This window comes from Chlorocebus sabaeus, chromosome 22 (assembly GCF_047675955.1).
Source record: "Chlorocebus sabaeus isolate Y175 chromosome 22, mChlSab1.0.hap1, whole genome shotgun sequence".
Taxonomy (NCBI): domain Eukaryota; kingdom Metazoa; phylum Chordata; class Mammalia; order Primates; family Cercopithecidae; genus Chlorocebus; species Chlorocebus sabaeus.
In genome coordinates this window covers 44,815,929-44,843,452 of record NC_132925.1, presented here as the reverse complement: position 1 = coordinate 44,843,452, position 27,524 = coordinate 44,815,929, and the positions used below count along the sequence as shown (strand labels likewise).

The 27,524-nt window shown below is 46.3% G+C and overlaps 1 protein-coding gene across 1 annotated transcript; it reads left to right on the top strand.

Annotated features, from left to right (window-relative positions):
* LOC119625848 (solute carrier family 12 member 8-like) lies at positions 1-26,497 on the top strand. Its single transcript, XM_038003433.2, has 5 exons — positions 1-61; positions 1,324-1,418; positions 21,920-22,066; positions 25,027-25,218; positions 26,390-26,497. The coding sequence occupies exons 2-5, from the start codon at positions 1,368-1,370 to the stop codon at positions 26,495-26,497; spliced, it is 498 nt and encodes a 165-aa protein (XP_037859361.2). The 5' UTR covers positions 1-61; positions 1,324-1,367.
* The last annotated feature ends 1,027 nt before the right edge of the window (positions 26,498-27,524 follow it).

Genomic DNA, 27,524 nt, shown 5'->3' with positions numbered 1-27,524 from the left:
CGTGGCGGCGGGGCGGGGACCGGGCGGGCCCGGCGCTGGGAGCTGGCTGTCCCGGGAGCAGGTGAGGGCGGAAGGGCTGTGGCGGGTGGAGAGGGTGGTCTCGGGACAGTTCCTCTCCCCGGCCCGCAGTTGGGAGCCAGGTCTGGGGTCACCTTTGCCCCCACCTCCCCGCCCAGGTGGATTCTCCCCTACCGCCGGTCACCCGCGCGCCGGCACACGGGCGTGGCCCCAGTACTCGGGGTGGGGGTTCGCGTCTGCGTGGTGTACCAAGGGGTCCGGGTCCCAGCGCGGCCCAGACGTGAGGGTCGGGGCTCCGCGGAGGAGCGGGCTCTGCGGGGCGGCGGGAAGGGCGGGTTGAAGCTTGGGGTCCCTTGCTCTGTGCGGCGCGGGCAGCCGGGGTCACCCGGGTGCTCTGCCCCTTACCTTTACCTGTCACGCGGCTTTTGGTAGGACTGCAGTCCACGAAGTCCCCCAGCCTTCCCAGCTTCCCACTGGGCTAACCCTGTTCCCCGAACCCTCCACTCTTAGTGCCCGAGCGCCTTCCCTCCTCGCCAGCGCTGGCTGCTGTCCTTAGTCGCCTTCTTCCCAGGATGACCAGCTCTACCCTTCCCTCTTGCTCTCGTCCTCCCCCTTCCTCCTTCTTCCAAAGGGTCCTGAGCCCCGTCTACCTTGCAGCACTGTGCTGGGGAGAAGAGCCACACAGATCAGGGGGACAAACTCCCCCCTCCCCTCAAGGAAAGCCAGGTCCAGCGCGAAGGGGTGGGTGCCTGGGGATGGACTGAGAAGCTGCCCTAGTCCTGTCCAGCCTTTTCTCACCCACCCTCTTCACTCCCCTACCCTTCTTTGGCCCTGCTCCAGAAGGGCCCCAGGACAGCCTCCTCATGGCCGCTCTCCCCTCTGCTCAGCTACATTCACTCACCACCTGCAGCCCGGTCTAGTGAGTCATGATGCCCTCCGCCTGGAGAGAGGGGTTCACGAGGCACCTGAGGGCAGGAGAGGAGTGTGACTCTGTGTCCTCAAGGCTGGGCAGCTGGGCTGTGACCCTCACATATTTAAGGAGCTCAGGGAAGAAGGAGAGAGCTGGGAGTGCCTGAGGCTTTAGGGCAGCAACGCTTGAGCACAGGTGGGCTCTGACGGACCAGCAGGATCTACTTGGGTACCAAAAAGGTAACCCGGCCAAGTTTTCAGATGAGGCAGACAAGGCTTCTTCCCCGGCCAGGGCCTCGCCTGGTAGTTTGAACAATTCTAGTAGAGGGAAAGGATGGACAACAAGAGCAGAGGAGAGGAGGAGCCAGCCTGACCAAGGATGCTGTTACCTTCCAGAGCAGTCTCCCTGTCCAGATCACCAGGATCCCGTTTGCTGGAGAATGACCCAGATGTCCCAGGTGCAGGAGCTCTTCCACGAGGCAGCCCAGCAGGTAGGCTCTGGATGTGCCGGGTCTGTGATGGAGGCCTGTGAGCACCGGGATCCCCAGACGGTGGGCTGGATGCGAACATTACAGTGCACTCTTTAGACGTAATTAACTCCAAAGTCTTTTTTGGTCATCCAGTTTAATGAGAAAATATAGCCAAAATATTATAGCCGTTATTAACTGTTGATGTACAGAAAACTTCTGGCATTATCTGTGGTGGATTTTGAATCCTGAGATCTCGCACAACTCCAAACCCCATCCTGAGAGGCCTTCCATGGACAGTCACAGTGAGGACTCACATAATATGAACTCATTTTAGTTCTGGATCAAACCAATGTAAGAAGGTAAATTTATTTCTGAAAAAACTCTTATGTTCTGAAGCCAAAAGGATTTCTGGATGCCCTAGTGTTTGCTGGTTTTTTTTTTTTTTTCCTTTATCTTCTTCCTGCTGATCATTAGTTATAGCAAACATGCATTCTGTAGATACGGAATTGAAGTGGCTCTCCCCAGAAACAGAGAACTGGTCCCTGAAGAAATAATAATAATAATAATACACGATACTAAGGTGTTTATCCAGAAACTACGTGCACCCAGGGTCTTTGCCATCCATGATCACTCAACATGAATTTTTCACTATCTCTTGGGCTTCTGCCCTGCTTTCTGGAGAGGGGCAGGAGGGTTTCCCAGCCTTATAACAGGGGAACAAGCCCCACCAGTGGGGAGAGAACCAACATGAAACAGAAACCCAGATGGAAAACGTGAGGCCCCAGGAATTCCCAAAGGAGACAAATAAGACATTCTGGGTTCTCCCCTGTGAGAGCATCTGTTCCTCTCTCCCCTGTTTAAAACCTTTGGTGTCTCCTCATGTGCACCACTCAGGGCTCAACCTCTCCAGCCTCAGCCCTACACAGTCTGACCCCACCTGAGTCTCAAGTCGGGTTCCCCACGTCGTCTTCTTCCTGCCACACCTCCCAGCCAAACCACACCGTTCCCCAGGGCTTATATCTTTCCCTAGATCTTTGCTGATGCTTCTTATCGACAATTTGTCATTGAAACCTTCACCCAAGGTAGGACCTGGTATTTAAGTAGACAGTAAATGTTAGTTGATTGATCACATGAACAAACAACAGAAAACTACAATGCAAGTTAAATTGTCCTCAGTGCCCTGAGAGAGTTGATTTCTAAAATGTAATGGATACAATGACCTCTGTGTTGCCTCCTTCTCTCTTAATATCTAAACATAGAAGGATTGGACACTGCCCAATGCCCAATTTTAAGGCCTTTGGTGTTCACGATCTAGAAATCCATCCTTTCTTTCTCTCTCCTTCCCCTGCACTGTCTTGTTAAGGATACCATTTCTTGATTGGATGATTCATACTCTCCTAACTTCTTTTTCCACATTGCTACTAAAGCGATTCTTTTATGAAGCATACATCTGTACATTTGACCCCTCTGCTTAAATTCCTTCAATAGCTTCTCACTGTCTTCAGAATTCAGCTCAGACTCCTCATCTTGGCCCCCAGGGCCCTCCGTGATAGTTAACTCACCCCTCCTGTTCCACAGCATCCTGTGTCACTGCACTTATTAGGTAGCATTGAAATGAGCTGTTTCTTTTCTGTCTCCCTTAAGGCTGTGAACTTAAATTCAAGGGCATGTCTTATTTATTTTTGTATCCCCAATACTTGGCGTGGTGGGTTATGTGTAGAAGATGCTCCATCAGTGTTGCTTCTACTGAACTGAACTCACCTGGCTAGGAATTGGGTGAGTTGCCATTTGCATTAAGTCTTAAAGTAATGGTGGAAGTGGAACATATGGTGGACTTGGGAAGCATATTACCGGTGGGAGGGTGAGAAAATGATAATAGCTACCAATTAGTGGGCACTTACTGTATACTGAGCACTTAATATGCATTACCTCATTTATCTCCACTATAACATTCTGAAGTTGATATGATTATTTTGGTTTGACAGAAGAAGAACTGTAGCACTGTAAAGCCAGGGACGTTTGATGCCAAGTCCCAAGCTTTCATCCTTTTTGCTATGTGCCTCCTGCTCCAAATGGTATAAGGAAAGCCACCCAGATGGTAAATCAAGGACCTCTGCGGGGGAACAGAGTAGGTTAGGTGGCTAACATGCTGGAAGCTGAACTCTGGGAGTGGCTGGCCCTCAAGAAGTTTCCTGTGAACCTTTGAAAAATTGTATTCCACTCTTGGGGATCAGAAATTCTGCTAGGAGATTTGGGGCCTGCATAACACAAGATTAGGAGGCAGTGCCCAGTGGGAAGACAGGCTAGTGAGTGTCATGCCACCTTCAGTCTTGACCTGCTCTTCTCTTGGTCACGGTGATTAGAAAGTAGCTCACAGGAAGTTTGGCAAGGGTGGGGACACTTGGAAGTTAGGTGGAGGGTGAATGAATTAACTCTTGGTTTGCTTTAATCATTTTAGGACCAGATAGGGTAGCTCTGTCTCTCTCTCTCTCTCTCTCTCTGTGTGTGTGTGTGTGTGTGTGTGTGTGTGTAGACTGGTCAGTAATAAGTGAACCAACTAGGAAGGAGCTGTAGATCTGAATGTTAATGGTGTGGTGGTCGAGGGTGCATGTGCTACCTGGGTCAAGTCCTGGCTCTAATGCTTTGTGACCTTGAACAAGTTTTGTAACCTCACTAAGCCTCCATTTCCTCACCTACAAAATGACTGCCCGGTGATTGAAACTACTGTAGAGATTGAAGACAATTAAAAGAGATAATTTGCATAAATATTTGGTATAGTGCTTGGTTCCTGGTCAGCATTCAGCTTATGTTATATAAATGGCTAATAATAAAACTAAGGTGGGGAGTATGTATTTAATCCAGGGGGTACTGGTATAAATAAGCAGAAGAATCCATTGGCAAATAAATGCATGACTCAGCACAGCTGAGTCAGGTGGAAGACCTAAGGCAGGAGTCTCAAACCCAGAATCATACCTTGGACCAACACTAGAATGTGGGACATTGTTCTGGACAACCTGCTGGGTGGGCAGTCTATTGAGGATGGTGGGTGCTTTCTAGGCCTGGGTGAGTCTGGAGTGGTTTGGGAATATGAGTGTGTGTTTGGAAACCCACCGAGCTGCTGGCAGGCCAAGTCTTGTTCCAGGGGCCTCTGTCCAGAGGCACTTTGTGTGCTTTGGTGGTAGACTCAAACCTGGGTTCTGGGTTTCCCATTCTGACCGTGCTGCTGGATAGGCTGGGCCCTTGGGCAAATTACCCACAGGTTCCCAGTCTATTTCCACAACTATGTGATGGGGTCAGTGGACCTGATTCTCAGGGTTTTTATGAGATTAAAGGAGATGCCATATGTGGAAGGGTCTGAGCCAGTGCCTCTCACATGACAAGCACTAAGTAAAATGCTCGTTTGATGATTGGATGAAGCCGATTGCACACGGAAACCCAGCGGAGTAGGCTGTGAAACCTGGGGCTTAAAAACTAAGAAAGAAACAGCCGGTGCAGAGGGAGGTGAATGGAAGGCTAACGAGCCATGATTGGGTGCTTGTCTCTGCCAGGTACTGGACAGAGAGAACTGTTGCAATCTGGTTGTTTCAGGAAGACTGAGTTGGCAGGAGAAAGCAGGTAGCCTGAGACAAAAACAGATGGCAAGCTGACAAGCTGTGTGGAGGTCTGAAGTCCAGCAGAATCTCATGCTCTTAGCGTCAGGAGTAGGGAGAAAACTCGGTTTCATTTACCAGGTGTTTATTGAATGACAGTTCTTGCCAGAATCTCCAGCTCCTGCTGGAGATATTAAAACAAACACAAAAACAATAGCAATCTCCTAGTTCTTATGGAACAAGAAGTGCCTGCAGCTAGACTGAGGCTTTTGTCTTCCTTCTCTCAGGGTTGGAGAGTCTCAATAGCAACTTAAAAGGGAAGCTGGCCTGAGAATAAGTCACCAAAAGCCAGTTTACCTAGTATACCAGATTCATGCTCTTTCTTCTGCATTCTGCTTTACCACAGAGACTTGAAGTGTGGCACTAGTGGGTCCATGTGGACCCTTTTCAAGGAGGTCTGCAGGCCAAAGTCTGGCTAATTGTTCTAGGAAAAAACCCGCTGCCGGCCGTGGGAGTAGGCTCCCCATCAGAACCATGGTGTCTGGCCCCAGCGCAGGAGGAGGAGTTTCCAGGTCGCTGAGGCCTGCCTGGGTTCTGACTCTGCTCCCTGTCTTCTTGTGCAGCGTCCCAGCTCTTTCCCTTCTGTGTCCTCTCCTCCCTTGCTGTCTCATGGTTTGGATCTGTGTCCCCACTAAATCTTATGTTTCATTGTAATCCCCAGTGTTGGAGGTAGGGCCTGGTGGGAGGTGATAGGATCCTGGGGGTGGTTTCTCATGAATGGTTTAGCACCATTCCCTCGATGCTGTTCCGATAGTGAGTGAGTTCTCATGAAATCTGGTTGTTTAAAAGTGTGCAGCACCTCCCAGGACCTCTTGCTCCTGCTCTGGCCATGTAAGATGCCTGCCTCCCCTTTGCCTTCCACCATGATTGAAAGTTTCCTGAGGTCTCCCTGGAAGCAGAAGCTGCTATGCTTCCCGTACAGCCTGTAGAACCATGAGCCAATTAAAACTCTTTTCTTTATAAATTACCAGTCTCAGGTATTTCTTTATAGCAATGCAAGTACGGACTAATACACACTTTTTCTCTGTCTTTTCCTCTTTAATTAGATGGCTTACCTGAGTTAGCTTGGCGTGGTAAGATAGAGTCTGGTCAAGTTTTGGGGCAATGGTGAATAGGGAGGTGGCACCGGCAAGAGAGGCAGATAGAAACAGAACCAAACAATCAAGACACAGAGGAGTCCTCAGAGATCCTCTGGCCTAGTCCCTTTGCTTGCCGTGTCAAGAAGCAAGCCCAGAAACTTGAGTTCCAGCAGTAGTGGGTCCAGGAGGACACAAATGTTGAACGACTTGCCCAGAGCCACACACAAACAGTGGCAGAACCAGATTAGAAGCAAGGCTACTGGCCCCAGAGCATAGCCCTGAGTTGACCCTGACACATCCAATTTTGAGTATGGGTGTCAGGCTTCATTACAAAAGCTTAGCTCTTATTTTCTGAGTGTTCATTAGCCAGTGTATGGTTAAGAACTGACTTTCATTTTTACGATGCATTTTTCAGGGCTTTTTTAACATGTTTAAAAAGCCATTATGCAAAGTGAGCCTCGGTAGCCACATGCCAGGTAATAGCATATTGCTTTATTAGTAGATGTAGAGAAATGAATGCGGCTGAGGAGGAAGGAAAAGGGAACTTCAGACAAGAAAGTCTTGTTAGCCCCTCTTTTTTTTCTTTAAACATATTTCTATCTCTTGAAGCCCCTCTTTTTAAGATGAGGACACTGGCCCCAAATGGTTGGGTGGAAGAGCAGGACTCGTTTCTGGGATTCCTAGGGCCATGACCCCCTCACTATCCCAGGTTTTGTAGGGCATGAAGCTCATACCATTTTTATGGACTCTCTTTAGTAGAAAGGATACAAATTGCAAATAGAAAATTTGGCATAATCTTTGGAAGGGACCAAATGCCAAGTGATTCGTCCTGAGGCTTAAGCTGTTAGCTTCACCATAAAACCACCTCTGGCCAAGGGACAGAAGCAACTTTACAGGCAGCAGAAGACAGGAGGCTAATGCTCCTGGAGTTGGAGAGAAATGGCAGATCCTGTTCTCAGGATTGAGATGCGGCACAAGTATTTCATGTGCACACTGACATCCTTTCCTCTCTTTCTCCTCTGTCTTTCCCCCTTTCTATTTTATAGCCCCGTTGGTTACTTTGCCTGAAAATGACAACTGGGCCCCAAATGCTGCATATTTGTAAAAAATAGAGTGGGGACATTTTCTGGATAAAAGTGTCCTATCTAGAAACTGGAGTGACAGTATTCTTCACTGAAATGAGTTAGGCAGGGTTCTGTGACTCATTTGTACCTGCAGGCTTTTAACTTACAGAGGTGAGAACATGGAGAGGTCAATGTCACTGAAAGAAGATTTTTGTTACTTACCTTGCTTGAGAAAAGAGAATACACTATGCCAGGCAGGGCCACAGGGGAAGCACCAGGGATGCTCAGGGGGCTGAAGACAGGAGTGAGGGGAATGCCCAGCCCAAAGCCTTTATTGGGGTTTTTTCAGGAGAGGAAAGGCAGGGCACGGTGAACAGCTTAGGACTGGCAGTTTGAACAATTCTAGTGGGCTCTGGGTTGTAGGGGTGGCCTCTGGTTGCCAGATGCGTCGCTCTGGAATGATTTGGGTCAGGAGAAATCTTGGTGTGGTATGTGAGTTAGATGAGGAGGTGGTTTTTGGAGGTATAGACAGCATTGGTTATTTTGCTTAAGAAAGGTATGTTCATGGCTAAGCCTTTTGCTATCTCTGAGAATTGGCTAGGTCTGGGAGGGTCAGTCTTTCCTAGGCTAGCAAGATTTTAAAACATTTTGAAGTTGATATATAATAATTATACATATTTATGGGGTACATATGATATTTTGGTACATATATACAATGTGTAATGATCAAATCAGGGTAATTGGGGTATCCATTGCCTCAAACATTGATCATTTCTTTGTTTTAGGAGCATTTCAAATCTACTCCTCTAGCTGTTTTGAAATATACAATAAGTTACTGTTAACTATAGTTACCTTACTGTGTTATAGAACACTATAACTTACTCTTTTTATCTAACTATACAGTTGTACCCATTAACCAACCTCTCTTTATCCCCCAATCCCCTTCCCACCCTCAGATAACCATCATTCTACTATTGACCTCCATGAAGTCAACTGTTTTAGCTTCCACATATGAGTGAGAACATGTGATATCTGTCTTTCTGTTCCTGGTTTATTTCACTTAACCTAATGACCTCCAGTTCCATCCATGTTGCTGACATGATGGGATTTCATTCATTTTTATGGCTAAATAGTTTTCCATTGTATACATTTACCACATTTTCTTTGTCCATTCATCTTTTGATGGACACTTAGGTTGACTCCTTTTGCTATTGTGAATAGGGCTGCAATAAACATGGGGGTGCAGGCATCCCTTTGATATACTCATTTCCTTTTCTTTGGATAAGTATATACAGTGGGATTGCTGGATCATATGGTAGTTCTATTTTTAATTTTTAAGGAGCTTCCATATTGTTTTTTATAATGCCTGTAATAATTTACATTTTCACCAACAGTGCACAAGGGTTTCCTTTTCTCTGAAGCCTCACAAACACTTGTTATCTTACATTTTTTGGGTAATAGTCATTCTAACAGGTGTGAGGTGGTATCTCATTGTGTTTTTGATTTGCATTTCCCTGATAATTAGTGCTGTTGAGCATTTTCTCATATGCCTGTTGGCTATTTGTATGTCTTCTTTTGAAGAATGTCTATTTAGATGTTTTGACCACTTTTTAATGGGATTAGTCATTTTATGCTGTTGAGTTGTTTGAGTTCCTTATATGTTCTGGATATTAGTCCCTTGTTGCATGAATATCTTGAAAATATTTTATCCCATTCTACAGGTTGTCTTTTCACTCTATTTACTGTTTCCTTTGCTGTGCAGAAACTTTTTAGATCAATATGATCCCATTTGTCTGTTTTTGTTTTTGTTGCCTGTGCTTTTGAAATCTTAGCCATAAAACCTTTTCCCAGACCAATGTCCCAAAGCATGCCCCCTATGTTTTCTTCTAGTGGTTTTATAGTTTGGATGTTACGTTTATGTCTTTAATCCATTTTGTGTTGCTTTTTGTATAGGTCGAGAGATGGGGGTCTAGTTTCGTTCTTCTGCATGTGGATATACAGTTTTCCTAATACCATTTATTGAAGAGGGTGTCCTTTCCCCAATATATGTCCTTGGCATCTTTGTTGAAAATCAGTTGGCTGTAAATATGTGGATTTATTTCCAGATTCTCTATTCTGTTCCTTTGGTCTATGTGTCTGCTTCTATACCAATACCATGATGTTTTGGTTACCATGGCTTTGTAGTATATTTTGAAGTTGGGTGGTGTGATGCTTTCAGCTTTGTTCTTTTTGCTCAGGATGGCTTTGCCTATTCTGGCTCTTTTTTGTTGTTGTTCCATACAAATTCTAGGGTTTTGTGTTTTTTTTTCTATTTATGTGAAGAATGTCATTGGTATTTTGATAGGGATTGTATTGACTCTGTAGATTGCTTTGCATAGTATGGTCATTTTAACAACAGTAATTCTTCTCATTAATAATTCTAAGCATGGGATGTCTTTCCATTTGTTTGTGTCCTCTATTTCATCAGTGTTTTGTAGTTCTCATTGTAGAGGTTTTTCATGTCCTTGGTCAGCAAGATTTTTAAGTTGTCATAACATCATTAGATACAGATTAAAAAAAAAAAAAAAACGTGGTTAATACATTCTGCCTAACTATTAATAGAGGGATTAGGTAATTTCAAACCTTCTCACTGCCTTAAGGTAAATTTCATCCATAGTCAGATATAGACAAAATACTGCATTTGCCATCATTTAATCTTCTGGGCTTTGCAAGGAACACCTAGATGCTATGGTAATGCCTCTGAAGTACTATTCTTGTAATTTGAATAAGGTGCCATTAGGTGGTGCTTTTACTCTGGCCGCCTGGCCTCATTGAACACCCTAGCTTCCTGTAGGGGAGAGTAACTGAGTTTTAGCTTACTTTTTCATTCATTTTATACTTTCTCTGACCAAAATATCTCTCTTCAGAATAACAGTTAAAACATTAGACAGTTCTATATTCCTAGAACATTATCAATTAATTGTAGTAGGATAAAGAGAAATATGCATATGGCTGGGCGCGGTGGCTCACCCCTGTAATCCCAGCGCTTTGGGAGGCCGAGGCGAGCAGACCACCTGAAGTCAGGAGTTCAAAACTAGCCTGGCCACCATGGTGAAACCCCGTCTCTACAAAAATACCAAAAAAATTTAACCCGGTGTGGTGGCGGCTGCCTGTAATCCCAGCTACTCAGGAGGCTGAGGTGGGAGAATCACTTGAACCCGGGAGGTGGAGGTTGCAGTAAGCTGAGATCAAACAACTGCACTCCAGCCTGGGTGACAGAGTGAGACTCCATCTCAAAAAAATAAAACTAAATTAAAAAGAAATACACATACTTCAGTATAATTCAATTCAGTATCTCTTTTTGCTCTTCAATAATTATCAAGTATAATCGAATTCCTAAATTTTTTCTTTCTGAATTTTAACACCTTAATCAAAGGGTGGGTGTGCTTGACATGAAAAGTCTTTAGAGGTAGTACCTAGCTTTGATGCTTCTTCTTCTTCTTATTTTTTTCAGTCATGGCTTACTGCAGCCTCGACCTCCTGGGTCTGAGTAGCTGGGCCCACAGGTGCATGCCACCATGCCTGGCTATTTTTAAAATATTTTGTAGAGGCAGGGTTTTGCCATTTTGCCCAGGCTGGTCTCGAACTCTTGGGCTCAAGCAATCTTCCCACGGGCCTCCCAAAGTACTGAGATTACAGGTATCAGCCATCTCACCCAACTTTGATGCATTTCTAATACAATAATGCTTTAACATTTACCACTGCTTGGAAGAAAGGTCCTATTTACATTCCCTTTGTTTTGTGTTGTTTTGTTTTTAGAGACAGGGTGTCACTCTGTTACCCAGGCTGGGGTGCAGTGATGTGATCATAGCTCACTGCAGACTTAAACTCCTGGGACTCAAGGGATCCTCTCGTCTCAACCTCCCAAGTAGCTAGGACCACAGCACGTGCCACCATGTCTGGCAAATTTTAAAATTTTTGTAGAAATAGGGTCTCACTATGTTTCCCAGGCTGGTGATGAACTCCTTGCCTGGCCTCCAGTGATCTTCCCGCCTCAGCCTCTGAAAGCACTGGGATTACAAGTGTGAGCCACTGTGTCCAGCCTGTTTTTGATTTGCTGTGTGAATGTCTTCTTCCCCACATGAACAGGTAGAAAGAAAAAAAAAAGGGTAGTGTGGTAAAAATCACTCACCTGTGTAAAAATTCCAGCATGTTCTTTTCCCAATCTGCAGATATCCTGTAAATAACATCACTGTCCCTGGTTACAGGCTTTAGGGGCTTACTGATTAACTTGAGGCAATGGTGGCCGAGCAACCCTCACTAAGCCAAAAATAGTTGCGTTCCTGCTCTGCCGTGAGTCTCTGCATTCACAGAATTTAACTTAAAACAAAAAGCCATGACTCATTTTGAGTCACTTTCCTTTTTAATTTTAGGTAGTTATTAGTAACGAATAACACAAAGCAAAAACAAATTTAAAAACTTAAAGATACACAAAAAATGTTGAGGTAGGCATTGATTTTACAAAAGGATTCACCATCTTTAAGTATTCCATTCATTCAATACATTTTAAAATGTGATTGAAATTACAGGAATCTTTTGGTGAATTCATCCACTGAATGAAATGACATATAGGCATAAATGGTATCCCTAACGCTAGGTCAGCCAAAAAACCCATTCTGGTTTAAAAATATTTCTAATAATGTGATAATTTTTTCTTTAAATATAAAATAAGTTAGTTGTTGTTGTTGTTGTTTTTCTTTGAGACAGAGTCTCTTTCTGTTCCCAGCTGGAGTCCAGTGGCACGATCATGGCTCACTGGAGCCTTAACCTCCCAGGCTCAGATGATCCTTCCACCTCAGCCTCCTGAATAGCTAGGACTACAAGGGCACACCACCACGCCCAGCTTATTTTTTTGTATTTTTAGTAGAGACGGGGTTTCGCCATGTTGCCCGGGCTGTTCTCAAACTCCTGGACTCAAGTGATGCACCTGCCTGGGCCTCCCAAAGTGCTGGGATTCCTGGTGTGAGCCACTGTGCATGGTCTAGGGTTTTTATCATAGAAGTACTACATGCATGCAGTGAGAAGGATTCACACAATACAACATGACATGAAACGAAAAGCCTTCTTTCCCTCTTCCTTCACTTCCATTCCCCAGTGGCAGTCATTGCTAATGGCTTCTGGTTTTCATGTCTTTTAATTTTTCTCACTGTAACTTTAAATAATATCCTTATACCTCAGTTTCTTAGGTTCCTAATTTGTTATCATTTTACTTCCTATTTCCCATATGAAATATAGGACATTGGCACACATACACTTCCTTCCATTTCTCTCATTTCATTTCCATTTTTTAATGGTTGCTTTATTATTTTTACATTGTCAAGGTTTATAGCATTTTTTTCTGTAACTGTATTTTTGTGTTTATTATAGTTGGTTATAAACATTTATTTTATTTTATTTTATTTTTTGAGACAAGGTCTTGCTCTGTTGCCCAGGCTGGAGTGCAGTGGCATGAGCATAGTTCACTGCAGCCTCGAACTCCTGGGCTCAAGCGATCCTCCCACCTCAGCCTCCCAAGTAGCTGGGACTACAGGCATGTGCCACCACACCTGCCTTTTTTCTCTTCTGGAGAAAGGTTCTGATTATGTTGCCCAGGCTGGTCTCGAACTCCTGGCTTCAAGTGACCCTCCTGCCTTGGCTTCCTAAAGTGTTGGAATTACAGGCATGAGCCACTGCCCCAGGTCTACTATCTTAACTATTTTTATGTGTAGAGTTCAATGGTATTAAATACATTCATAATGTTTTGCAACCTATTTATTTATTTTGACAAAATTTTACATTTATAGAAAAGTTGTAATAATACAATAAAAAACCCCACATACTCTTGACTCAGTCGATTCGAATTGACCACTTGTTAACACTTTGCCTTTTTGCTTTATCATTAGACCATTCTCTCTATACATATGTATGTATTTTCTCTAAACCGTATAAAAATAATTTGCAGACATCATGTCCTTTTATCCATAAATACTTCAGTGTCTATTTTCTAAGAACAAGAATCTTCTTTTACCTAACCACAATATCTGTTTCAGGATCAGGACATATAACATTAAAAAATCCTATTGTCGGCCGAGCGAGGTGGCTCACGCCTGTAATCCCAGCACTTTGGGAGGCCAAGGCGGGCAGATCACGAGGTCAGGAGCACAAGACCATCCTGGCTAACACAGTAAAACCCCATCACTACTAAAAATACAAAAAAATAGCCAGGCATGGTGGCATGTGCCTGTAGTCCCAGCTACTTGGGAGGCTGAGGCAGGAGAATGGCATGAACTTGGGAGGCGGAGCTTGCAGTGAGCCGAGATCATGCCACTACACTCCAGCCTGGGTGACAGAGCGAGATTCCATCTCAAAAAAAAAAAAAAAAAAAAATCCTATTTTCTAATCCATAACTCTACATTAAAATTTTGCCAGTTATCCCACTAACATCCCCCAGCTTCTCCCCCAGACCTTCCAGGATCCAATCCAGGATCATACGTGACCCTTAGTTGTGATAATTTCTCTCTATTTTATTTTATTTGAGACAGAGTTTCACTCTTCTCCCCCAGGCTGGAGTTCAGTGGTGCGATCTTGGCTCACTGCAACCTCTGCCTCCCAGGTTCAAGTGATGCTTCTGCCTCAGGCTCCTGAGTAGCTGGAATTACAGACATCCACCACCACACTCAGCTAATTTTTGTATTTTTAGTAGAGATGGGGTTTCACCATATTGGCCAGGCTGGTTTCGAACTCCTGATCTCAGGTGATCACCCACCTCAGCCTCCCAAAGTGCTGGGATTACAGGTGTGAGCCACCACACCTGGCCAGTTGTGATACTCTCTTTAGTCTCTTTTAATCTGGAGCAGTCCCTTGGCCTTTCTTTGTCTTTTATGACCTTGACTTTTTTTTTTTTTTTTTTTAAAGAACACATGTTGGTTATTTTGTAGACTGTCCTCAGGTTTTCTTATTTTTGTTTTTTGGTATTTTATAGGCAGAATTGGGGGGTGATGTCCCTCAGTTTGGGGCATGATCTGTCACAGGTAGATTTAGGTTTTCTATTTTTGGCAGGAACACCACAGCAGTGATGGCGTGCTCTTCCCAGAACATCATAGTAGGAGCTACGTGATTTCCATTTGTCCCGTTGTTGGTGATGTTAACTTTGGCTATTTATTTAAGGTGGTGTCCACTAGGTTAATCCACTCTAAAGTTACTAATTTCTCTTTGTAGTTAATAAGTAATTTGTAGAGGATGCTTTGAGACTATAGAAATACCCTGTTCCTCATTAATCCTTCACTCATTAGCATTTGCATCCATTGATGATCCTTGGCAGAACTGACTCTTGCTGTGATGGCTGCAAAATGGTCATTTTCTAACCCCCTAATTCCTTCCACATGGATCAGTTGGCTTTTCACTGTAAGGAAGGGCTTTCTCTTCTTGCTGCCACACGGGAATGATACCTTGGCCAGGGCCACATCAACATGAAAGGGGATATGTTTGGGACTACAGCAATTCCAGTTGCTCTTCCAGCCCTCAGCCTCCAGGTCCACTCAGTGACAATGAGCAGAAATAGATATATTATGATTAGTCATGGCCAGGTAGGGTGGCTCACACCTATAATCCCAGCACTTTGTGGGGCAGAGGCAGGAGGATCACTTGAGCCAGGATTTTGAGACCAGCCTGGGCAACAGTGCAAAACTCTGTCTCTACAAAACATATAAAAAAATTAGCTGGGCATGGTGATACACGCCTGTAATCCCAGATACTCAGGAGGCTGAGGCGGGAGGATTGCTTCAGCCTAGGAAGTTGAGGCTGCAGTAAGCCATGATCACACCACTGTACTCCAGCCTGGGTGACAGAGCAAGACCCTGTCTCAAAGAAAAAAAAAAAACAGTGAATTTATTTATTTATGTCCATATGAACTCAGATTCTTATTCTACTCCTTGAATATTCTATTGCTATTATTTACTTTCAGGACCAAATTGTGCCAGATTTGGCTAGTGGGAGCCCCTTCAAGTGGGCTCTTGTGTCCTTTTGACACATCCGTGTCATTTTTTTTCTTTTTAGCACTTCCCTGCTTTCTGGCACAAGATATTCCAGACTCATTTTGTACGTTCTCCGCCCTAGCTTTGAATTAGTAACTTCCGCAAGGAGCCCTGGCGCCTTAAAGTGAAGAATGATAGATCATTCTATCATTCTTAGAAATTCTTCATTCTAAGATAGATAGAAATTCTATGATTCTTAGAAATCAAGATCTGGGTGCTAGGTACGTTCATTGCCACTGGGATGTCTTAGCTTATAGTCACTTTTTTTTTTGTTTGTTTGTTTGAGACAAGGTCTCCTCTGTAGCCCAGGCTGGAGTACAGGAGCATGACTGTAGCTCACTGTGACCTTGAATTCCTAGGCTCAAGCAATCCTCTTGCCTCAGCCTCCTATGTAGCTAGGACTACAGGCACGCACCACCATACCTGGCTAATTTTTCTATTTTTTGTAGTGGTGTGGTCTCACTATGTTGCTCAGGCCGGTCTTAAACACCTGGCCTCAAGCAATTCTCCAGCCTCTGTCTCCCAAAGTGCTGGGATTACAGGTGTGAGCCACTGTGCCTGACCTTATAGACACTTTAAGTGGGCAGAGGGAAGGAATGTAAATATAAATATGTACATTGATCTATCTGGGTCTCTGTATATCAAAAACCATAAATTCATACTAATACGTCTAACTCCAATTCATCACTACGGGGGTTATTCTTCTCTTCTTTCCTTAGTTGGAATTCCTCCTCCAACCGTGAGAAACTTCACTCCTATTCAATATATTTGGTTATTTGCTTGTAATTCACAGAAAGCAGATTTAGAATTGGTAATTCATACTCCTACAAATACTCAAATTTTTGATCCAGCATTTAATATTAATTGCAGTTGTTTTTATTTTAGACTGTGATACATAGTCAAAGTACTATGTTCATAAGTTACTCCGGTTAGTTCTTTTTCCACTTTAAGTATGGTTATGGCATTCATTGGAAATACAGCTAGGATAATTTGTTTCTCTTTGCATTCTACTTAGATTTTGAACTCTCATCTTTGTTGATTTAATTATATTTGATGTTGAGTATGTAAAATATTAACATGATATGTAAAATATTAACATGATTTCCAAAATTTTAACTATATGGATGGGTCTCCTCACTACATATGAATTCTTAAATGGATAGAATATTGGCTGATCCACTGAAGCACCTGGAAGAATAACCTTTTTGCAGCTGATGTTTCAGTGGGTCGCCTGTTATTAGGGGGAGGGGACATTAGGGTCTATGTTGCTCCTCCTTGTGTTAAATCCAGGTAGACTTCCTTGCTGCAGCCCGAGTCCAGCAGGAAAAGCTCTGCCCTTTTGCCAAGGAGGTTGGGAAGGGCAGAGGAAGCCCTTGTTTAGGTGGCCTTGGCATGGCTGCTGTGGCGTTTTGTTGTTTGCCAGATGACATCAGGTGTCCAGAGCTCATCTCTGGGCTCTGAGTTCTGAGGCTGCTGTGTGGTTCTGGGAGGCAGAACTTCAGCATCAATGTTTTCACAGCGTCTGACAGTCTTGCCACCTCGGATGCTGAGCCATGTGTGATCAGGTCATGCGCTTGTGAGAATCCCAGCCTTGAACAAGTGTGAAGATGCACAGGTATGGAGGAAAAAAAAAAAACAGATTGAGTCTGTGGGAACGACTAGATTTTGACCACAGCTTTCATACCAGCTCGGTGGTAGAAGAGACCGGCACAGTCACGAAGATCTCACATTCCTAGGAATGACTAAATCTGTACAGACCAAGGGTGCTGCCCAGATCCTAATCCAGGGAAATAAGACCTTGATGGCTCCAACTGGATCCTTGCTTCCTTGGCTGCAGAGCCATTTCCATTTCCAGCATCAGTCGCGTGGCAGAGCACTCACTGGAGGTCCATCCTGGAACTCCCACTACAGAGCAGAAGGGATGGGCTCTCTTTCACTCAGAATGCCTGGGCTGGGCAGGGGTTAGAGATGTAGCTTTCAGGGCTGAGCTGTAGAGCAAGGATTCCACTTTAAACATGAAGACAAGTTAGCTGGAGAAAATAGCAAATGCAGTCAAAAGACTTCTTTGCCTTCCTTCCAACTTCCCTGAAGAAATCCTCGTATGTATTTAAAATCCTCTGTTGTGTTTTGTGTTTACACAAGCTTTCACAACTATCATCTCATCTAAACTTTACAAACCCCTCCTGAGGCAGGCATGTAGCTGCACATATGGGCTGTAGCCCATGGAGCCCACGGCCATGCTGGCACCCGGCCCAGCTCTCAATCCCTGTGGTCCAGCACATGGGGCCGGTTCGGAGGCAGGGGAAAGGAGTGGGGCTCCTCAGTCTGCCCGTTGGATTGCAGTTCAGCAGCAGCTTGGGCATATTCTCTGATGTTTAATTAATAATCCAATAATTAACTTTGAGGAAGCCATCTGCTGGTTTGCATGTGTGTGTAATCCAAGTGGAACCAGTCTCTGCAGGTGCACTTGGAGAGAAAGGGGCAGGCCAGGTCTTGCTTTGACCTACCCCTGACCTGCATGGACAGAAGCAGAATTTCTCAACTGATTGCTTTTCCTCCAGCTCCCAGAAGGGAGAAAAGGTGTCATCTCACATTTCAAACGCGTTCATGAAGACTTAGCTGGTGACTGAGGCAAAAGGCTTCTGGGGCTGAGCTCATGTCACTGCCTCTGGCAGAACTTTCCAGCCTCTTACTCAGCTCTGCTTGCTGGATGCAGGATTGAGATACTTCCCACTCAGGTGCAACTTCCCCGCCTTTCTAGACAACCCCCTATCCCCCTCAACCTGCCCCCCACCTTGCTCAAGTATGGAGATTATTCACAGGAGAACGACTTCCCCTTCTGAACTAAAAACACCCACCAAGCAGTCATGGTTTTTCCAGCATGGGGCGCAGGCCCCCGGGCTCAGACGGACAGGAGTCTGGCTTCTTGTCCTGGGTGCTTGGGTAGGAAGACCCTAGCAAGGAGGAGCATGGCGGAGGGATCATCCTGGGCCAGGCGCCAAGTTGCCGCACCCCTGGAACCTGTCAAGCTGGCCCTGCCAGGCTGAGGGTCTTCAGGGAGGAGAGGACTCTTGCCCTCAGGCATGTTTTGTGCTGCCCTTTCTGAGGGACCGATTTGCCCCTTGCTTTTCTTATCCCCCTTATCCTCTATCTCTACTTCGCAATAGACCCAGTGCTGAGTATAGGGGACATTCCACTTCCCCAGCCCATTATGTCTGTGTAATAGGATGTTGAATGGGATGCATGTTATGCTGGAATTGATGACTGGGGCCCAAATCTGGGACACTAGGTCCTAAAGAGAGCAACCCATGGTTGGGACCAGACCTCTCTCCTGGTGTTTCACAAGAGAGCCTAGAACTGGCCTAACCTTCAGCAACCATCACCCCAGCCCTTCCATCCCCTCCTCCCCTGGGCAACAGAAATGACTGGGTGGTGGCACCCAGAGAATCTTAGCGTGGACTTTGCGGGAGGGCCTATTTGGGGTGAGGAGTTCCTTCCTTCTGCCTTAGGGGAAGGAGTGGGGGATGCAGACTCAGGAGAATCCAGTACTTTGTGTGTATGTGGAGGGGAGCTGACGTTCTGTCCTTCTGTTGCATGTCTGCCTGTACTGCAGACCGTGGCCCTGCCCCTCAGCCTGTCAGAACAGGAGCTGAAGAGAACGGGAGAGCGCGCAGGACAGAGCCAGAGCTCTCATGATGCAAGGGAGCCGCTCTGAGTTCTCCAGCCAGTCCTCTCCCAAGAGGCGCGCGCTGGGCACTAGCTGAAGTCTGAATGGCATCATAAATGTGTCGAGGCTGGACAAGGGACCTGTGAGAAGAGTGGAGACACACAAGCTGCTACTTCTTTTTTTGAGACAGGGTCTCACTCTGTCACCCAACCTGGAGTGCAGTGGTGCAATCTCGGCTCACGGCAACCTCCGCCTCCTGGGTTCAAGTGATTCTCATGCCTCAGCCTCCCGAGTAGCTGGGACTATAGGCACGCACCACCACGCCTGGCTAATTTTTGTAATTTTTAGCAGAGATGGGGTTTCACCATGTTAACCAGGCTGGTCTCAAACTCCTAACCTCAAGTGATCCACCCACCTCTGCCTCCCAAAGTGCTAGGATTACAGGCGTGAGCCACTGCACCCAGCTCCAAGTTGCTACTTCTATGTGGATGCCTGGGAGGCAGCGTGGCATCTGGGAAATATCCCTCGGGGGATCTATTTGGTATTTTATTCTGGGGCTTTCCATCTCATTCTCTTCCCCTTTCTCTCTGTTTTGGTTTCTTCTTTTTCCTTCTTTCTCTCTCTCTTGCTGAGCTTCCGTAGTGTCTCTCTCTTTCTCCAAGAACATCAGGGTTACTCCCTTGGGGTCAAACCTACGCTCTTCCCACCCAATCTCCACTAAGCAGACTGTGGGAAGACTTAGTTATAGTTTTTTGTCACATGGTGAGAAAAGGTAGGCACACACCCCTAAATATCCTGAAACAAGCTGCCAGGGCTCAGTCACCAAACCCATTTTAAATCAGTTATATTTTCATTCTCTGGGTAAAGGGTTTCCTGAAGTTTCTACCTGCTCTAAGTTTCTACCCTTGAGGCTGATTCACTAGTCCAGTAAGATCAAGGAAATGAAAGGCTTTTCATATACCAGCAGGTAAACAAACGCATATGCAAACCAGCCTTCAGAGTGGGAAAATGAAGGCGCGCATGAAAGAGGAATAAGGTTTCTATCATCACAAAGGCATTCATGGGTAAGGCAGATGTATTTGCTGTTATGGAAAGTCCAGAGTGTTAGAATTTGAAACCTGAAAGACTTAAATTTAGGGGCAAAAAGGGCAACTAATGTTTAGCTGAGTGTGGTGCAGGGAAAATCACAGATCTTGCAAGTGCTATTTGAAGCCCTGGCTGTGAGAAGCCCTAGCTGTGAGATTGGGCCGTCAGGTTTCTTCTCTCAGTCTCCGTCTCCTCAGCCCTCAGTGGGGCCCCCTCCCTGCCTGCCTCACGGAGCTGCTGTGAGGAGCAGAGCAGAGGGCTCCTGACGGCACTCTCTATAGTATTAGTCTTTCTGTTGCTGAGAGTCACTGTTATTACTGAGGAACGGTAGGCCTGTAACAAGACACGATAGGAAGTGGAACACAAGCAGAGACAGGAAGTTGGGACCTATCCTGAATTTTGAGATTAGGATCCTGGGAAACAATCCTGCATTCCCCAGACAGGTCCTTTGGTACCATTTGCTCAAGGGCAAGCCTAGATTGGCAGAGTCTTTGTTCCGAACCCCGAGGACTGTTCTGACATTTATTGACTTTCAGGAGATTGCTCGTTTGTGGTTTGCGAAGGACAGGCAAGCAGTCGTATACATGCATAAATGAAGCTTATGGAGTTGGAGACTGACGGGACACAAGGGGTCCCCGGACCCACAGTCCCATGTGGCTGAATTGAGATCCCTGAGTATTTCTCAAGGCCCCTTCTTGATCTGTGGATGTGTCTGGGATCCTCCCTTCTGGTTTTGAGCATGTGCCATTGGCCTCAGCCTTTGGTCCTAGATCCTGGGTGCACCCGTTGTTCTCAACCATTCAGCAGCCATGCCCCGTGGACTCTGGATCTTAGATTTTCCCCTAAACTCTTGATTTTTCTGCCTTTTTATTGTGTTTATGGATAACATTTGCTCACCAGGTCCAGAATCATTGCACATGGTGACTCCTAGCTTTGGATGCCTCCCTCTCCCCACCCACCCAACCCAGCTGAGAACAGTAATCACTCCTGTAGTCATTTGCGGTCACTGGAAGACTGTTCATGCCTGAGTTTAGATTAATTGCCAGATCTACATAAGAGCGTTCACAGTGTGAGTTGCTACTGGTTTTGTTTAAGATCGTTTTAGTATATCCACCAAGTTATGGTTTTTTTAGTAAAGGGTTTCCATTTGAGTGTTTATAAGTGCCTTTGTTATTTGTGAATTGGAAAAACGAGTAAGGAATCTGTTGATGTGTTATTCACCTCTGATTCCAAACAATTGTCCAATAATGCTGTAGAATCCTGGGGTATCAGCAGAGATCACTGGTATCAGTGTTCAGTCAGGAAAACAGAAATAACTCCAGTCATTTTAAACAGGGAATCTCATCCACAGGGCTGATTGCAGAAGTGTTAGAAGGGCTGAAGGAGCAAAGAGCACCCAGTAAGGTTGGCCATAGGTTAGTAACTGCCGGAAGCTGCTGTCCCTGCTAGGACTGGAGGATGAAGAGGGCTCATGACCATGAGCCCCAGGAGGTGAAACCCAGAATCTTACACTCACTTAGAAGCATCATCTAGTGCTTCTGCTTGCATTCCATGGGCTGGAACTCAGCCACACAGCCACCTCTAGCTGCAAAGAGGCTGGGAGTCTACCTGACTCCCTGGCTTCTTGAATGATGACTAGAGGGAAAGGACTAGGTTTGTGAACAATGAGTCTCTGCTACATGTGGGTACGGGAGTCACTGTTGTTATGAGAGAACAGTGACCCTTTTGTAGAGGTATGCTTCAGGATATGTGTGTGTGTGTGTGTGTGTGCATGTGTGTATACACACACACTTGCCCTGGCACAATAAGACAGGATTGTTTTTAAGCTGAGTTCTCCTACCTCCCTCCTCCTGTTCCACTCTCACTCCCTCCCCATGCTATCCCTGGCCCTCCCCTCAGCTGATTTCTGTGTGTTCTGTTTGCAGGAGGCCCTGGCCCAGCCCCAGCCCTGGTGGAAGAGCCAGCTGTTCGTGTGGGAGCCTGTGCTGTTTGGGACCTGGGATGGTGTGTTCACATCCTGCATGATCAACATCTTTGGGGTTGTGCTCTTCCTGAGGACAGGCTGGCTGGTGGTGAGTGCTGAGCTAGTGGCCTGGGGCCTCTCACGGGCCTGAGACAGGAAAGCTCTGCCCCTCTTGGCATTCTACAGTGCAGACCACAGATTCCTGAAGCACAGATACTCCTGAAACATGAAACAGAAGCAAGCACAGTGAATAGCTAGCATTGCTTGTTAAATGAGCATCCTACGAACATAGGCTTCTGAGGTTGCGATGGAAACCTCACGCTGTAGATTTAACTGTGGAATAGGAGCACAGAAGTCAGGGGTCATCATGGGCGGGACTCCAGATGGGTCGGAGAGATCATTGATGGCAATTTTGCCTCCAGCTTGTGGCCCTCTGTAGTTTTCCTGGTATTCTTCACTTCATCTTGGGCCCGCCCACATGGTTGCCTTCCCCCACTGTACCGCAACCCTGTGGGTAAGACTGTGCATGAAGATGCTTGGTCATAGGTGTGGGCCACCTACCTCTAGGGATGGATCGCCTAGGACGCACTCTGCTGTGTGAGATCCTGGGGGTCAGTTCATCTCCCTCTGTAGAAGGAACAAAAGGCCTCTTCTTTAAGTCTTATGCAAAAGCATCCTAGGACCTTCCAAGCAGATGTGTGCCTGGAGCAGGTGTTCTCAGTCCCACACACAGTGCCATCTCATGCAGTGGGACTTCAGTAGACCACACAGGTGTGCAGAACAAAAGGCAAGCCAGTCACCACCTAAACATGGCTGAGCACCTGCTGTGGGCCAAGCACTCCTTAGTGCCAATGGGATTACAAAAGACAAGACATGGCCTGGGGCCTCATCCCCTCTTCTCCGCCCCGCCCCGCCTCATGAGCTAACAGCCATGATGGGTAGATATCACATTAGGAGAGTTCTCAAAACAGCATTAAGTCCCTTGGGGTGGAACAGGCTATGAGTGCTGCAGTCACTGAGGTGTCCAGGAAGGCTTCCTGGAGGAGATGTGGTTGAGCCAGGCTTTGAAGGGTGAGCTGGACTAGATGGGCGAAAGAGAGGAGGCCATTCAAGGTGTTGAATCTACTAGTCAGGATTCTCCAGAGAAACAGGCCAATGCCAGCAGGAGATGTAAGTATATCAGGCATATATTAGCAGGTAAGGATTGATGCTGCCGTCTTGAGTCTGAAGGCTGGAAATGTAGGAAGAACTTCTGTGTTGCAGCCTGGAGGCAGAATTCATTCTTCTTTAGGAAACCAGTCTTTGCTTGTAAGGCCTTCAACTGATTAGATAAGGCCCACCCATACTATGGAGGGTAATCTCCTTTACTTAATTAAGGTCAACTGATAGTAAATATTAATCACATCTGAAAATCACTTTTACAGCAACATTGAGACTAGTGTTTGACTAAACAGTTAGTTGCCATAGTCTAGCCAAGTTGACATATAAAATTAACCATTACATGGGCAAATTTCGGGAGATATAAACTCCTTTATAGTGGGATGTACAGGATTCTTAGCCCCCATAAGAAGTCTGGGCAAGGTCAGATCTTCCTAAGCTCTCATTCTATGCCACACTCAGATCCTCAGCTCAGGGTTCAGCCTTAACCACAGCCAGGGTGGGTCTCAGACCAGCAGTGGAGCCCCTGAGCATTATATTATGAACACTGGAACAGAGTACAACTGACTTCCAGGGCAATTTTCCAGCTCATGTTAGGTCACCCAGCTCTTGAACTGGCTCTGCTCACTCCTAGTTCTCTCTCCAGCACCTGCAACACGTGGAGTCTTGACTATCAGGAGTCTTCCTTGCTTCCTATTGCAAAATATGTGACGTTACAGCTCCTTCTTAGATGTGCTGTGTCCATTTCCTCTCAGGAACTCTTGCTTTTCACACTGAAATGTGTCTATCTACATGTGTTCATCTCCAGGCGTGCATGTGTTTGTTTATTCGCTCAACAAGCATTTAATGAACACCTATTTTGTGGAGGTTATGCTAAGCACTGAGAATATGAAGGGGAAGAAAACATGATCCTGCTCCATATTAGTCCATGTTGCATTGCTATAATGGAATACCTGAGGCTAATTTATAAAGAAAAGAGGTTTATTTAGCTCACAGTTCTGCAGACTGTACAAGAAGCATGGCACCAGCATCTGCATCTGGTGAGGCCTCAGAAAGCTTTCACTCATGGGGGAAGGTGATGAGGGAGCAGGCGTGCCACATAGCCGGACAGAAGGCAAGAGAGGTGCCAGCCTCTTTTAAACAACCAGCTCTCCTGCGAACGAACAGAGTGAGAACTCCCCCATTACTGTGGGAGGACACCAAGCCGTTCACAAGGGGTCCACCCCCATGACCCAAACACCTCCCACCAGGCCCCACCTCCAACAATGGGGATCACATTTCAACTTGAGATTTGGAGGGGATCCAAATCCAAACATCTAAACCATGCCATCCTCGCCTGGAGCTCACAGCCTAGACGTCAAAACCGGCTTGGAAACAGACTCAGTTTGACAAGTCCTGTGAAAAGCACTAAGCCCCGGCACTGGAAGAGCCCAGAGAAAGGGTTACAGGGCCAGCTTCCTGGTGAGAAATCCTAAACACAGACCTAAAGGATATGCTGCAGTTAACCTGACAAAGATAGAGAATGAGCAGGAGAGGCCTTCCAGGCAGGGAGTCAGCATAGGGAAGGGTGGGAGTGGGGAGAGAACTTGCCGCTGCATGTTAGGCACAAAGTGAGATTAGGAGGCACCTTGTGGGGGCATCGGCAGCTCTGACTGTACTCTACAGTGCGAGTAGAGTGCGAGAGTCATTGAAGAATTTGCAGCCAGGACGCTTCCCTTCAGTTAGAACTGCTTCTTGGCCTTGGCTCTTGTGGTGCTTGCTTTGTCCTTTTTAGTTGTCCTGACTCTGTGCCTCCACCCCCGGCCCCCATTCCAATGCTGTGGGAGGAGGGGAGGTGGTCAGTGCTCCCAGCAGGGAGCTGGCGGGGCCTTCTCGCCTAACCCAGTCTCGCTCCTTGCTATTCTGCTGCAGGGAAACACGGGAGTGCTCCTGGGCATGTTCCTGGTGTCCTTCGTCGTCCTGGTGGCCCTCGTCACGGTGCTGTCTGGCATTGGTGTCGGGGAGCGCAGCAGCATCGGCAGCGGTGGCGTCTACTCCATGATCTCCTCGGTCCTGGGTGGGCAGACGGGAGGCACCATCGGGCTGCTCTATGTGTTTGGCCAGGTGAGACCCACGCCCGGGACACTTCCCCTGCCTGGCCCTCTGCCGCTTTCTGGTCCATTTCCTCACTTGACCTGGTGAGAGGCGAGGGTGGGGACGATTGCCCCATGTGACAGACGAGCAGGCTGGGGCTCTGAGGGGAACTCAGCAGAGAGCCAAGTCACCATCTGGGGCCTGATCCGTTAGTCCAGCACTCCTTTCCCTCTGCCACTCCCGCCTCTGGGATGCCTGATGTGACCGCGGGGCAGGGCCTGGCCAGCACATTCTCGCTGTTCAATCTGCGGACCAGCATGTATGACAGCCGCTGAAGCCCGGGTGGCAGCCAGGTGGCCTGGGCCCTGGGGTGCTTTTGTACTGAAAGCAGGTATTTTGCCTGTGCCAAAGGGCTTTGCTAGAAGCAGGCACTTCTCAAATGAGCTGGAGCTCCCCAACAGCATTTGATAGCTTGGGTGGCCTTTACAGGGAGGCCGGCAGCCCCTTGTGTGGATGCCCGGTCTGAGAGGAAGAATGTTAATGAGGAGCCTGCTTCATCAGAATGGACGAAGGCACTCCGAAAACCAGCGAGTAGGGGGAAATCCTAAGGCTTTTTTAGCTAAAACACAGGCATGGTGACTTAATGCTGAGGGAACAAAGTACAGACATTAAGAAGCAGTTCTTTGTCAGCATTTCTTGGATTGAAAAAGGCTTTTATGAGAGTGCAAATGGTGGTGGGTGGTTGAAAAAACAGTTTAAAGAGAAGAATTTGTCTAAGTAAGAGTGTGCAAGAATCTCCCCAGAGAAAGCATCGGTTTTGTTTCTTTTATTTTTAGGCAGCAGGAGCAGGGTGCTTCAGCATAAATACATCTGATTCTCGAACAGCACAGAGCCGCGTGTGTGCATGTGTGGGTGGTGGGGTGCGTGTGTGTCTAGGACAGTGCAGGGAAGGCAAATGGATGGCCTCTGCACTCTTAAAAAGCACTTGCCTTGACTGCAGAAAGTTCTTTAAGTATAGTAGTTGAAAAGGGGAGTAATAAATGGTCAGTTTACTTTATTACCCTGGGGATTTGGGGTGTGTGTGTGTGTGTGTGTGTGTGTGTGTGTGTGTGTGTATTTTTTTTTTTTTTACTTCTCTGCTATTTTATAGCCAACCAGGCTGCAAGGTAGGCAAAGTCCTGCTTTTCCCCTCTCGGTGCAGACACCAAGTGAGCCTTTAGAAGCAGATGCCATGGGTGGACACCGGCGTGAACACCCCTGGACAAAGAGAGGGAGCTGGGCTGCTGAGAGTCCTCCTTATGTGGGCTGATTTGGAAAAAAGATGTTCACAAATAAGATGTTTTCTAAGCACTGGCAGCCACAGCCTGAGACGCCATTGCACCAGCATCCCAGCTGTTTTGCCGCCTTTCCACTTGGGCCTTGGTCCCAAACATGAGAGTCCCCCGGTCACTATCTCTGGAGTGCCTGTGCTTTTAGCTGACGCAGGCCGGGAGTCCCTGATCAGGGTGTGGTTACTGTGTAATCCTTTTTATAAATTGCCGAATTTGGTTTGTTAACATTTTGTGGAGGATTTTCGTGTATATATTCATGAGGGATACTGGTCTGTAGTTTCCTTGTGATTCTTTGTCTGGTTTTGGTGTCAGGCTAATTCTGGCCTCACAGAGTGAGTTGGAAGGTGTTGCCTCCTTCTCTATTTTTTGGAGGAGTTTGTGAAGGGTTGGTGTTAATTCTTTAAACATATGGTAGAATTTTGCCATGAAGCCATCTGGTCCTGGGTTTTTTTTTGATAGAAACTTTTTTGGTTACTAATGGAATCTCTTTACTTATATAGGCATATTCTGATTTTCTACTTCTTCTTGATTCAGTTTTGATAGTTTGTATCTTTCTAGGATTTTGTCTATTTCTTTTCTTTCTTCTTTTTTTTTATTCTGGGAGTTTTTTTGTTTTGTTTTTTTGAGACAGAGTTTTGCTCTTGCCTCCCAGGCTGGAGTGCAATGGTGTGATCTCAGCTCACCACAATCTCTGCCTCCCGGGTTCAAGCAATTCTCCTGCCTCAGCCTCCCGAGTAGCTGTTACTGCTTTCCTTAAAGTAAGTCTCTTTGGTTTCAAGCATCCTTATTTACAACTTATATTGCAAATTTCCAGTGATGGTGCCATCATCTATTTAGCATCAACAAAGTATCTTATGATATTCACAGCTAGCTGCTGCTTCCTCTTCTTCAGCTGTGAATAATAACGAAGTCATAATGATAATGATGGTAGCTATTATTATTATTATTATTTTCTGCCCAGGCTGGAGTGCAGTGGCGTGATCTCGGCTTTCTGCAACCTCTGTC